This window comes from Lissotriton helveticus, chromosome 10 (assembly GCF_964261635.1).
Source record: "Lissotriton helveticus chromosome 10, aLisHel1.1, whole genome shotgun sequence".
Taxonomy (NCBI): Eukaryota; Metazoa; Chordata; class Amphibia; order Caudata; family Salamandridae; genus Lissotriton; species Lissotriton helveticus.
The window spans coordinates 1,217,197,712-1,217,209,840 of NC_136071.1; the positions used below are offsets into that span (position 1 = coordinate 1,217,197,712).

At 45.5% G+C, this 12,129-nt stretch overlaps 1 protein-coding gene and 1 long non-coding RNA gene across 4 annotated transcripts; both read right to left on the bottom strand.

The window, feature by feature from the left end:
• Positions 1–4,228: 4,228 nt before the first annotated feature.
• LOC144784973 (uncharacterized) lies at positions 4,229–10,356 on the bottom strand. 3 transcript variants are annotated; one of them, XM_078664096.1, is made up of 3 exons: positions 5,251–10,356; positions 4,736–4,829; positions 4,229–4,620 (listed from the first exon to the last, which is right to left on the bottom strand). In XM_078664096.1, the coding sequence occupies exon 1, from the start codon at positions 8,714–8,716 to the stop codon at positions 7,703–7,705; it is 1,014 nt and encodes a 337-aa protein (XP_078520222.1). In that variant the 5' UTR covers positions 8,717–10,356; the 3' UTR covers positions 4,229–4,620; positions 4,736–4,829; positions 5,251–7,702. The 3 variants fall into 3 exon arrangements, with proteins under 3 accessions (XP_078520222.1, XP_078520221.1, XP_078520220.1); XM_078664095.1 differs by having other exon boundaries at positions 4,229–4,829; XM_078664094.1 differs by having other exon boundaries at positions 4,736–10,356.
• Positions 4,229–10,480, bottom strand: LOC144784974 (uncharacterized). Its single transcript, XR_013601732.1, has 2 exons — positions 10,350–10,480; positions 4,229–5,416 (listed from the first exon to the last, which is right to left on the bottom strand). It is a non-coding gene; the product is annotated as an uncharacterized LOC144784974 (long non-coding RNA).
• Positions 10,481–12,129: the final 1,649 nt, after the last annotated feature.

The following is a 12,129-nucleotide window of genomic DNA, read 5'->3' on the forward strand; positions in this document are numbered from 1 at the left end:
CTGGACACCGCCTCTCTGACATGTCACACTGCTGACACTGGACACCGCCTCTCTGACATGTTACTCTGCTGACACTGGATGCCACCTCTCTGACATGTCACTCTGCTGACACTGGACACTGCCTCTCTGACATGTCACACTGCTGACACTGGACACCGCCTCTCTGACATGTTACTCTGCTGACACTGGATGACTCCTCTCTGACGTGTCACTCTGCTGACACTGGATGCCACCTCTCTTACATGTCACTCTGCTGACACTGGATGCCGCCTCTCTGACATGTCACTCTGCTGACACTGGATGCCACCTCTCTGATATGTCACTCTGCTGACACTGGACACCACCTCTCTGACATGTTACTTTGCTGACACTGGATGCCACCTCTCTGACATGTCACTCTGCTGACACTGGACACCGCCTCTCTGACATGTTACTCTGCTGACACTGGATGCCACCTCTCTGACATGTCACTCTGCTGACACTGGACACCGCCTCTCTGACATGTCACACTGCTGACACTGGACACCGCCTCTCTGACGTGTCACACTGCTGACACTGGACACCGCCTCTCTGACATGTCACACTGCTGACACTGGACACCGCCTCTCTGACATGTCACACTGCTGACACTGGATGCCACCTGTCTGACATGTCACTCTGCTGACACTGGACACCGCCTCTCTGACGTGTCACACTGCTGACACTGGACACCGCCTCTCTGACATGTCACACTGCTGACACTGGACACCGCCTCTCTGACATGTCACACTGCTGACACTGGATGCCACCTCTCTGACATGTCACACTGCTGACACTGAACACCGCCTCTCTGACATGTCACACTGCTGACACTGGACACCGCCACTCTGACATGTCACACTGCTGACACTGGATGCCACCTGTCTGACATGTCACTCTGCTGACACTGGACACCGCCTCTCTGACGTGTCACACTGCTGACACTGGACACCGCCTCTCTGACATGTCACACTGCTGACACTGGACACCGCCTCTCTGACATGTCACACTGCTGACACTGGATGCCACCTCTCTGACATGTCACACTGCTGACACTGGACACCGCCTCTCTGACATGTCACACTGCTGACACTGGACACCGCCTCTCTGACATGTCACACTGCTGACACTGGATACCGCCTCTCTGACATGTCACTCTGCTGACACTGGATGCCACCTCTCTGACATGTCACTCTGTTGACACTGGACACCGCCTCTCTGACATGTCACACTGCTGACACTGGATACCGCCTCTCTGACATGTCACTCTGCTGACACTGGATGCCACCTCTCTGACATGTCACTCTGTTGACACTGGACACCGCCTCTCTGACATGTCACACTGCTGACACTGGACACCGCCTCTCTGACATGTCACTCTGCTGACACTGGACACCGCCTCTCTGACATGTCACACTGCTGACACTGGACACCGCCTCTCTGACATGTCACTCTGCTGACACTGGACACCACCTCTTTGACGTGTCGCACTGCTGACACTGGATGCCGCCTCTCTTACATGTCACTCTGCTGACACTGGATGCCACCTCTCTGACATGTCACTCTGCTGACACCAGATGCCACCTCTCTGACGTGTCACACTGCTGACACTGGACACCGCCTCTCTGATATGTCACTCTGCTCCTGGGGGATACCTGTTTCAAGCTAGCCTGGCTGATGAGGGGTGATAAGTAAATCCAAATCAGAGAACAAAGACTCTGCCCTATATGGTTCAATTCAGAGGCTCACAAAGAGTCCTTTACTAATAACATGCACCACTTCGAGCTCACTTGTCACGGACTGCACATTGAATTTTTGACGCACTTTCAGAATAAATATTTTTTATTTTCATTTTTCACAATAACAAAATGATGAAAAAGAGTGTTTAAAGACATCATCGTTTAAATAAATACATAACACAATATTGCACTTACAGTTAAGAAAAATACATAGCCCCCGGGCACCCTCTCATCTTTCATTCATATTTACAGACTCATTCCACTAGGTCATACTCACACATTCGATTCATCCATCCACATTCACACAATCCAAGGACCTCACGGCCTATCGCAGACAATTACACTGAGGTTGTCCTGCAGTATCCTCTCAGCAACATGCTGGGGGGAGATATGATATTGTTAGCAGGACCGATGTTCACCACGCCAAGGCGCGTTTCGGTGCCAAGCCCGATCTACGGCGGCACCTTCATCAGGGCATGTATACGAAGGGGGGGCCACAACGGGGCAACTCAGTTTATTGCAGCCGTGACAATTCTGCGATGAACAAAAGAGAAACATCTTTTAAACTCATTTTATACAATTGCATTTTCGTTTTGCTTTTTTGTTTTTCAAACCGGATGGCACTATTATGTACATAACATGTTATTTATATACAAAATCACATCACATCACTTCATGATTATCCTATTTACCATCATATTGTGCAAAATTATAGTTCAAATCACAGAAAACATTGAAGCGAGCTAAAAGTAGTGCATCTAATTCAAGGCATTTCAAAACCGATGCCTTTTCTGATACATGATAAGCCCAATAGGGTCTTAAATACCTGGAATCCCAACAATGAAACAAAAATACATTCATCCAAGAAGAGGAGAATTAGAAAGAGTTCTAGACCAGACACTAAATACAATTAAGAATAATCCAAAGGAAAGCCCGAGTTCGGCAAACATGGGTGCTAAGGTATTTGTAACCACCCGTTGGTTCATTTCTAGTTTGGGTGTGCACAATCTACTAAGCCTTAAAACTGGAATATATACCTTGATTGTAGAGCGGCACAGGCAGAACAATCTACGTACTTTTGATGAAATACCGTCTATTTAGTCGAACAATAATGCAAGTTCAAGGGCGCTCTGGCGTAGGAGGGGAGAGGTGTGGCGCCGCGGCCAGGGCGGCTGACGCTGGAATCTGGGGAGCACGGTTCGATCCCCGGCTCCGGCGGCAGGTTAGCCCAGCACCATGTGACTCTGGGCAATAGCTCGCTTAATCTTCCCGACGGCCCCCAGCGCCTTGAGACCTTTACTGGTGATTGTGCGCTTTACAAATGTGGACTTTACTTTACTTTAGGACAGGGAAACAGCATTTTTTGGGGGTTAGATTTAGGAAATTCAAATAGTTGGAAAACACAACAACGACTTCTGATTCTGAAGGGTCTTACCTATGGGCCCTGCGATACCTGGGCTACTTTCTTATAACACCTTCCAGCTGTTAATGCAGCGAGACAAGCACCTGGGGATATATATAAGGACGTTTATTTAAGATGGTGGATAGCCACAATGCTGTCTTTCAATAGTCAACATCCTATTCTCGCGTTCACAACCCTAATAAAACACTTACCGGTCGAACGTATTTCAGGCTTCAACGTTTTTTCTTTCCTAGCGGTCGATAGTCATCGTGTACACGAGGGATGTAAAAGCCCAGCCAGGGCGGGCCAACTTCATTCAGTCCCAAGGATCTAAAAACATGAACAGTGAAGAATTATGGGGCATATTACCAAGCAATAGCGATAATTATCGCTATTGCTTGGTTAGAGAGAAAATGTTACCGCTAAGATGCGGCGATTTTTACCGCAGATAAACCTTGGTATTACCAAGGTTTATCGCAAATGCGATAAAAAACGGCCACAATGCATGAATATCGCTGAAAAGTCAGCGATATTCATGCATTACCGAGCTAATGCTCTTAGCCATGTTATCCACCTCCCATTGGATAACATGGCTAAGAACTGCTCAGGGGCAGGTGTGAGCTTTTGGAGATATTCGCGCTTAGTGCAAATATCTCCAAACGTTGGTAATAGGAGATAGCGATGTTAGCGACTGTTTCCAGTCGCTAACATCTTGGCACGCCCACTTTGCATGTCATTAGTGATAAATATCACTGACATGCAAAGCGGGGCTCAAGATGGTCGCTATCTCCTACTAGCGGTCGCTAACTGGTGTTAGCGACAGCTTGGTAATAGGGATAATTTTATCTCCGCTTTCTTGGCTTTTAAAGCCAAAAAAGCGGAGATAAAACCCCTTGATAATATGCCCCTATATATTTTAACAAAGAACGTATCAGGACACAGTAAATACTGAGGCCTTTTAAAGAAGAGTGATACATATAGGTGGGGTCCCCGCAAGAGAGACGTGTTGTGTCTAACACACATCAACTATTATTTAGACAACTTAACAAAACAATAAATGCACGAGAAATCAAGGTACTGTAATTTATTATCAATACCATGAGGTAGTTGCAAAATCAAACATTTAGCCCCAAAGGAGGGAAAGGGGAGGGGAAGTGCTCGAAGAAGTGTAAGGTCAAGGAAAAGGTAAACACAGTTAAGAAAACAGGTGATGAGTACAAAAGTTACCAACACAATCATAATAATTCAAATACATAAGCCCAAAAATCAGGGCATACAATGAAGAGATATTTTGACAAAGAAACTTTCAGCGGACACACAGTCAATTTGAGAATGCAGAGGGCTTGTGCCGGAAGTCTAAGAAGAAAGCCGTCGACGTTTCGACCCTTATGTGTAGGCTACGTTCAATCCTTAGGCGGGGTCTTCATCAGGACATATGCAACCAGGAAGATTGGGGCAATCCTATCAGACAAATTAATAGTAGATTGGTAAATGTTAATTAAACAATGTGATATTACACTATAGCCCTATAAGTTAGACTATGGTGAAGAATTACAATGATAATTGAAGAAATTACCATGGAGTCGAGGCCCAACTGGGCTCAGGACGAGGAGATAGGATGGACTGTGCGGTAGTCGCAGGTCGATCACAGCGTAATTAATTCGCAAAAGCTGCAGAGGAGAGAGAGGACAACCAGTGGTCAAGCGGCCTTCCCATCGTCTATGTACTACTGGTTAAAAAACCAAATTACTTTATCAAGACCTGAATATTCTGGTACAAAAAAGGGGGGGTCAGGGAAGCTACTCGAATGCTGGAACTAGTGGGTAAAAATCACTGGATTTAAGGATCTATCTAATACTTTAAAACTATCCACAGAAAAATACAAGGCCCCAGTATGGCATACGGGGTCAAGGAGTCTATTGTCAGTTATACAAGTATTGAGCTGAGGCCAAGTATGATATTAATAGGGGACTCTGCATGGGCAAATATGATTGTAGGCAGACCCATGTCAAGGGCTAGCGATAGCCAGAGCACTCTTCAATTATATGAAACACACGGTATGTTTTACCCAATTACAAAAGCATAACATACCTGTGTGTAAATGAAGAGCGACGGGGGCGGAATAGTCCAACCGTCTTTCAAAAAACACTCGTCGGTGCCACGTAATCGGGTAATCAGCCTGTGTCCGATAGCTGGTAACCGGCGGGATTCGTGCTGCCAAACCGTCAGTCACGATAACGGATAAATCTATGGGGAACTGGAGAAAACGGTCAGGGGAAAGGATAGTGAATTACCAGGGTAAATTGCAAAAAAACGCACTGTTTAACACATACCCCATGGGATCAAAAGTGTCCGTGGACAGTAACTCCGCAACTCCCGCTACGCGGAGTTTAGGGGGCGGAGTCAGATAAAAAATCCCATTAAGGGAAAGGGAAGAGTTACTTGGAGAACTATACGATTGCTACTACATAGACCACACAATAAGAATTTTTTATCTTGATAGTGTGGTCTTCGTGTAACCATCTCACAGGAGGAAAATAAGTTTCAATAATTGTTTGATTGTGTGATTCATTACGGGCTCGGATAACGGTATAACAAAAAGATTTTTTTTACTAATGCATGCCGGAGTCTGCCCAAAGTTATACTGGTCATTTACGAACACTCAATTGGGAGATCGTGACACAATTACAAATACCCGCGCAACTCTCAAACATGAGGTTGAAAGCGGGTTGCTTTTCGTGAGAGCCCAAAATGAGAACAAAAGACATTTTATGTTAAGATGGTATAAACAGGATCATACAGACATCAGCATATTCCTATTACAAAATTCATTATAAGCCAAATCCTGAGGGAGATACTACCAGCATAATTCTAAATGCCCGCGCAACTCTCAAACATGAGGTTGAAGGCGGGTGGCTTATCGTGGGAGCCCAGAATATGGCGGAAAGTATTTTGAGATAGTACAGGAGCACACTGAGCATCAGCATATTCCCATTAGGATTCGTTATCTTATATACCAAACCTACAGGGTGTGTGACCCCATCTAATTTAGGATGGATCTCTGTAACCCCATCAACCCAGGGCCGGCAACTGTGCCAAACTGCTATCTTGCTCGTTAAGGCCATTTTTGATTGAGTCTAAGAGGGACATCCATTTAGATTCACAGGTGTTTAGTACTGTCAAGACATTACCTCCTCTTCTCCCCAGAGAGACCTTTTCAATGACAAACCATCTCAAATCTGAGACAGCATGCCCAGCCCTTTGCCAGTGTTCCACTAGCGGGGCACCCGCCACATTGCAGCGTAACCGGCTACTGTGGGACGATAGGCGTGACTTAATCTTCTGTTGTGTTTGACCCACATATACCTGTCTACATGGGCATTGGACAATGTAGATCAAACAACTCGAATTGCAATTCGTGTGATGTTTTAACTTGTAAGTCCTTCCGGTCAAAGGTCTTAGTCTGAATAGTGGTTTGACATGCTGAGCATGTACCGCATCTATAATGTCCCACCAATGGAGGCAGATTCCACAAACTTGTAAGAGTCGGTTGACTGACGGGTTTCAGATACGAGTGGACCACCATGTCCCGTATGTTTTTGGCCCTCTTAAAAGAATGAAGAGGGAACTGCGTTTGCTGTATCTCATCCGACACAAGAGACCAATTCTTGTTGATAATACGTTTGACTTCATTGCTCCGTGTGGAGAAAGTGGTTACACAGATGATCCGGTCCATTTCCGATTGGTTGGTAATTTCTGGATTCAACAGAATATCGCGTGGATTGTACCAGGCCCTTTTCCTTGCGCGTCTCACCATTCTAGCGGGGTAACTTCGGGAGATGAGGCGCTCACTTAAAACCTCAGATTCTTGGATGTAATTTCCACGGGTGGAGCAATTTCTCCTAATTCTAAGAAATTGGCCTACTGGGAGATTGTCTTTGAAACCTCGGGGGTGATGACTCCCATATTGCAGTAAGGAATTTCGCTCAGTTGGTTTCCTAAATAAAGTAGTTTGTAACCGATTGTCATCTACATAGATCGAAATATCCAAGAATGGAATCTTCTCATTGCTTGAATCCATCGTGAATTGGATATGGGGGTTTCTGGAGTTGAGCCAAACGTGAAACTCAAGAAGTAGTTCTTTGCTGCCTTCCCAGATACACAGAACATCATCTATGTATCTGACCCACAAAGTCAGGCTACTCTGAAAAGGGTTATTAGTGGAAAAAATATATTAATGTTCAAAATGATCCATGAAAATAATAGCCAGATTCGGAGCGAAGGTAGCCCCCATGGCTACCCCCTTCGTCTGCAAATAGAAATTTTCTTCGAAAATAAAGAAATTCTGTCTCATGGCAATACTCAGCAGCTCGAGTATAAAGTCTGTGGGAACCTGGACAGGTGCCGGTCGCTTGTCTAAGGCTTGTCTCATCACTTCCAAAGCATCAAGTTGAGGGATGCTGGTATAAAGCGAAACAATATCGCACGTCACCAAGAGTTCACTTCCTGGGTTGAATGGTCTTTCGTCAATGAGATTAATAGTTTATGTGGTATCACGAAGATACGCCTTAGTGTTGAGAGCAATCGGCTTTAGGAAAAAATCAACATATTTGCACAAAGGTTCTAACATAGACCCACAACCTGACACGATTGGGTGGCCAGGGGGACTCTCTAGGTTCTTATGTACCTTAGGTAAGGTATATATAGTAGCAAGTCGTGGAAACTTTTGATTGAGGAATTTGAATTCCTGCTCACTAAGAAAGCCAGCATCCAATCCTTTTTGTGTGGCTGCCAGAATAGTGGTGGCCAATTCACGTGAGGGGTCAGTAGATAATAACTGATAGCTTACTCCATCTGACAATTGTCTATAGATCTCTTCTTTGTATTTACAAAGGTCCTGAATGACAATTGCCCCACCTTTGTCGGCGGGCTTGATGACGAGCTCTTTGTTGTTGCACAGCTCCATTAATGCCTTTTTCTCTGTTTTGGGCAAATTCAATCTGACAAATTTACGTTGGTCCAATGTACGGTCCACTGCAAAGGTCACAATTTCTTCAAACGCCAAAATCTTATGGCTCATGGCATAAGTGGGTGGAAAGAAAGTGGAGGGTTCTCTGAGGCCGGTGATGGAACTACGTTGTCTAGTAGTTTGATTTCGGAAATAGTATCTTAACCTAATCTTCCTAAAAAATCTGTATAGTTCCGTTTTCAGCAGAAATGTATTGGGTGGAGCCGTGGGAACATAGGAAAGACCTCTGCTCAAAACTTTGATCTCTTCTTCGTCTAGATTGTGATTAGAGATGTTGATCACAGGGTTGGGGGATGACCTACTGCTATTAGGTGTGGTTGGTTCCCCAGTCTGATCTTGGATGGATGCCTGGTTCACCACCTGTAGGTATTCCTCCTGGTCGAAATTTCTCCGTGAACTTCGGGGCGAAAGGTGACTTGTTTCTGCTGTTTGCCTCTGTTGCCTTCCCAACCGCCAGGATTTTGTTGTTGTTGACCTCTCGCTTGACCTCTCATCCGAGGGTTGCCACGTCCTCGTGGGGGCCGCCATTGTCCGCGGCCTTGATCTAAAAAAGAGTGCTGGAATTGAGCAGGGTACTGCTGATATCCAAGCTCTTGAGGTGGGTAATTGTAAGAAGAACTGGGTCCTGCCTCCACGTCACTCCCAGAGCTGTAAGAGGAATCGGAAAATGTTGTAAAATTATGTCTTCCTCTGTAGCCACTATGAGTACGGTTGGTGAAACGCCCCTGGTTATCCTGCTTATAGTAGTCGGGCTGCAAGTACGGGTACACAGTTTTTTTATCAAAAAGTCTAAGGTCTCTAGCTAGCTTTTCCAATTTCTTGGTTTGGGCTGTTATATCAAATTCTTTGATGGTTGCTTATAAGTTATCTACGGCCTCCTTAGCTTTGGTAAGTGTGTTATCTCCCAAAATATCTGCTTTTAGGTCAGCAATTTCCTTACTCAGAGAGACAACTTGTTCCGCGGCAGTCTCAACCCCCAGCACCATACAGTGCCGGGAGCAATTGTTCGCCACGCAGCTGAAGCCCTCTTTTAAAGAAGAGAACAGCGAAAAATGATATGTTTTAACATGGTGTTTTGAAGACACAGTAAATCCCGGTGTCTGTCAAGCAGGGAAAGAACACAGGCCATGGAAAACAATATATTCCATAATAATGTTTTAGAACAGGTTGAATTTCAAGCATAAAAACATTCATAAAGGATATCTGTAGGTGGAAGGTGAAATTATCCCCTGTTTAATCGCTCGATGTCAGGGAAAGGCAGAGGCTCATTCAAGCGTGCGAATACTAGCTCATGATCGAGTTAGTTAGTTTGTATAGAGGGAACAAATACCTTAATCGAGCGGATATACTAGTGATAAAGGAGGGCCTGGGAGATAGAAGGGCTCAAAATCGAGATCTCAGGGATCAGAAGCTCACCTTCGGGTAATCTTTTCCGCATCCGATATTGCATCCGCAGCCGTGGTAATAACCGTCCGGCATCATTCCCGCTGTTTTTAAATCAAAAGGAGGCCACCCCTCCCTTCCCATCTATCCATACACTCGATCCGGATTGCGGGCGTGCCCCGGGAGGAGGAATATGCACCAAATACCCGGATCGGAGCCGAGGGAGGAGGGATTGTGAATGGAAAAAATTTACAAAATGACAACAGGGCAGGGCGCGGACTCTCAATACTGAATCATTACAGTAGCTGTGTCTGGGTGGGGATAAAACAGACCAGCAAGAAGACGGAATACAAGAACCCCACCCCTCCCCCCGCCCGGCTAGGGGCATACCGCAGTATAGCATTTAAGAAAAACAGAAGGAGAAAAAATTCGCGCCAACAAATGGGCACATAGTTAGGCAACAGCAACACAAATTCCAAAAGATTTCACATTTAGGGGAGCTTCATGGATATACAGTAAAAGGAGTATTATGAAATAATAGTGTAAAAGCATGGATATGGTTTCTTAGCCATGTGATACTTTAAAATAGATAAAATATATACAGACAAATATACATTGACTAACGTACTCAACTGGTGCTTCTAAATACGCCTACCCCGGTGTACCTGACCTAAGCCTAATACATGGGAGGGAGTAAGTAAGTAGCAGTTTAAGTTAAGTTTGGTTTGCCAAGAATCTGACTCAAGAATTCTCTGTAAGGGTTTAGTCAGTTCCGTACCTGGGTAATAGAAAGCAGGAGGTCTGGTATCTCGTTCTCAGGACTCGGTATCCCAGTCACCCGCGAGGGCAAGCCGGAAACGCCGGAGGCTGGATTTCTCGGGAGGAGAAAAGACAGCGTCTCTCTCAGCGCGTCAAAAGGGAGGGGCAGCGTCCGTGGGCTTCCTGCATCAGCTGGGCTCTCCGGCAAGTAGCACTGCTCCAAGCTCATCACCACCGTGTCTTTGCTTAGGGCAGCGTCGGTATATTTATACCTGAAAGGTGCCGAGTTTGACATAAGGATGGACATAATACGTCAGTAAGGATGTCATAAGAACTGGTCGTTCTTGCATTCTTTACAGGAGTTCTCGAACGAAATCAAAACAATAGCTGCGGGGGATTTCCCAGGTCTGCTGGTGGTTTGGTTTGTTTTGAGAACTCGGTGTGCTTTCTAGGGGGCTGGAGGAATAGTGCTTGCTTAATGTGACAGCATGCGCTATGACTTAATCTGAAAACGGGTTTCTGTGCCGTTGTATGGATATTAGTGATTTATTAACCGGACAAGGGTCAGAAATAGGAGTATCAATACAGATCCCTAGATAAACATACTACACTACGTCATGATCCCATTTGGCCCTTAACTGAACCAGGGTATCGGACATGTTATTGATAATTTTCTTATAAATCAATGATATGGCCTTTTCCAGCAAATTCCCGTCTAGCACTCTATCCTCGAATGAGGAGGACTCGGGGAGCAACTCTCCTCTGGGGAGCACGGCGAGTAAAGCGTGCCTAATTTGTGGGTACGAAAATACTCAGAGCCCGCCAGCTTGAAATCCTTTTGCAGCTGTGAAAAGGGAATGATATCGCCTGACTTCCACATATCTCCCACTTTGGATATACCAATGAGATCCCAGTGATCAAATCCCTTCGAGTAGATCAGCCTACCCAATCGCTCGTTATGCCAGAGTGGCGTGGCCTGTGTAATACTGCCTCCCCATCTCAAGCCCTTTGCGTCTCCTTTCCACACTTGCACCACACTTGCACCACATGCCCAACAGTGACACGAGAGGTATGCACATGCTAAGGTGCACTTACGGTTTTACCTTCTCAGCATGCTCTGAAAAGGAATTGTAATCAGTAAAAGACAAGAACAGATGACAGTAAACAGTCTTTTACTGTCATCAGTTCTTGTCTTTACAGATTACAGATCGTGTCATTGTTGGCCCTGAAGAAAGCCTTGTGATTTTTCACACTGAGGTTGAAACATGTAGACCGTAGTTTTGGTACTAATTTTTACCCATTGAATGTCACGGGCCAAATTATACCTGTTGGAAATGGGATCCCTGGCTGGCCAGGGCTTTCGCCAAAGTCAGTCAGAGACCACCATTCCCAAGTCAGGGCAAGGGAGTTACATGCCAAGATAACCCCTGCTCACCCTCTAGGTAACGTGGCGCAAGCAGCAAGGCTAAACTTGGAGGCGATGTAAGTTAAGTATTTGCGCACGCACCCCAGCAACAACACCCAAGGCCCACCACAAAGGAAACTCCACACAAGGTTATATAAAAATAGCCTTTGCATTACACCAAAACACATTAGATGAAAAACACACACTTTACAATGTGCCAGAGGCACGGGCAGAATTTACAGGGGATATGTACAAGACAGGGCCACCTGCACCACTGTCAGGAATCAGAAGTAACACTTTCAGAAATAGCACTTAAAATGTAAATCACTGTAGCACAAAAATATAACACAACCAGTAACTACTGGTAACCAGGACCTCACTAGCACCACCTGTA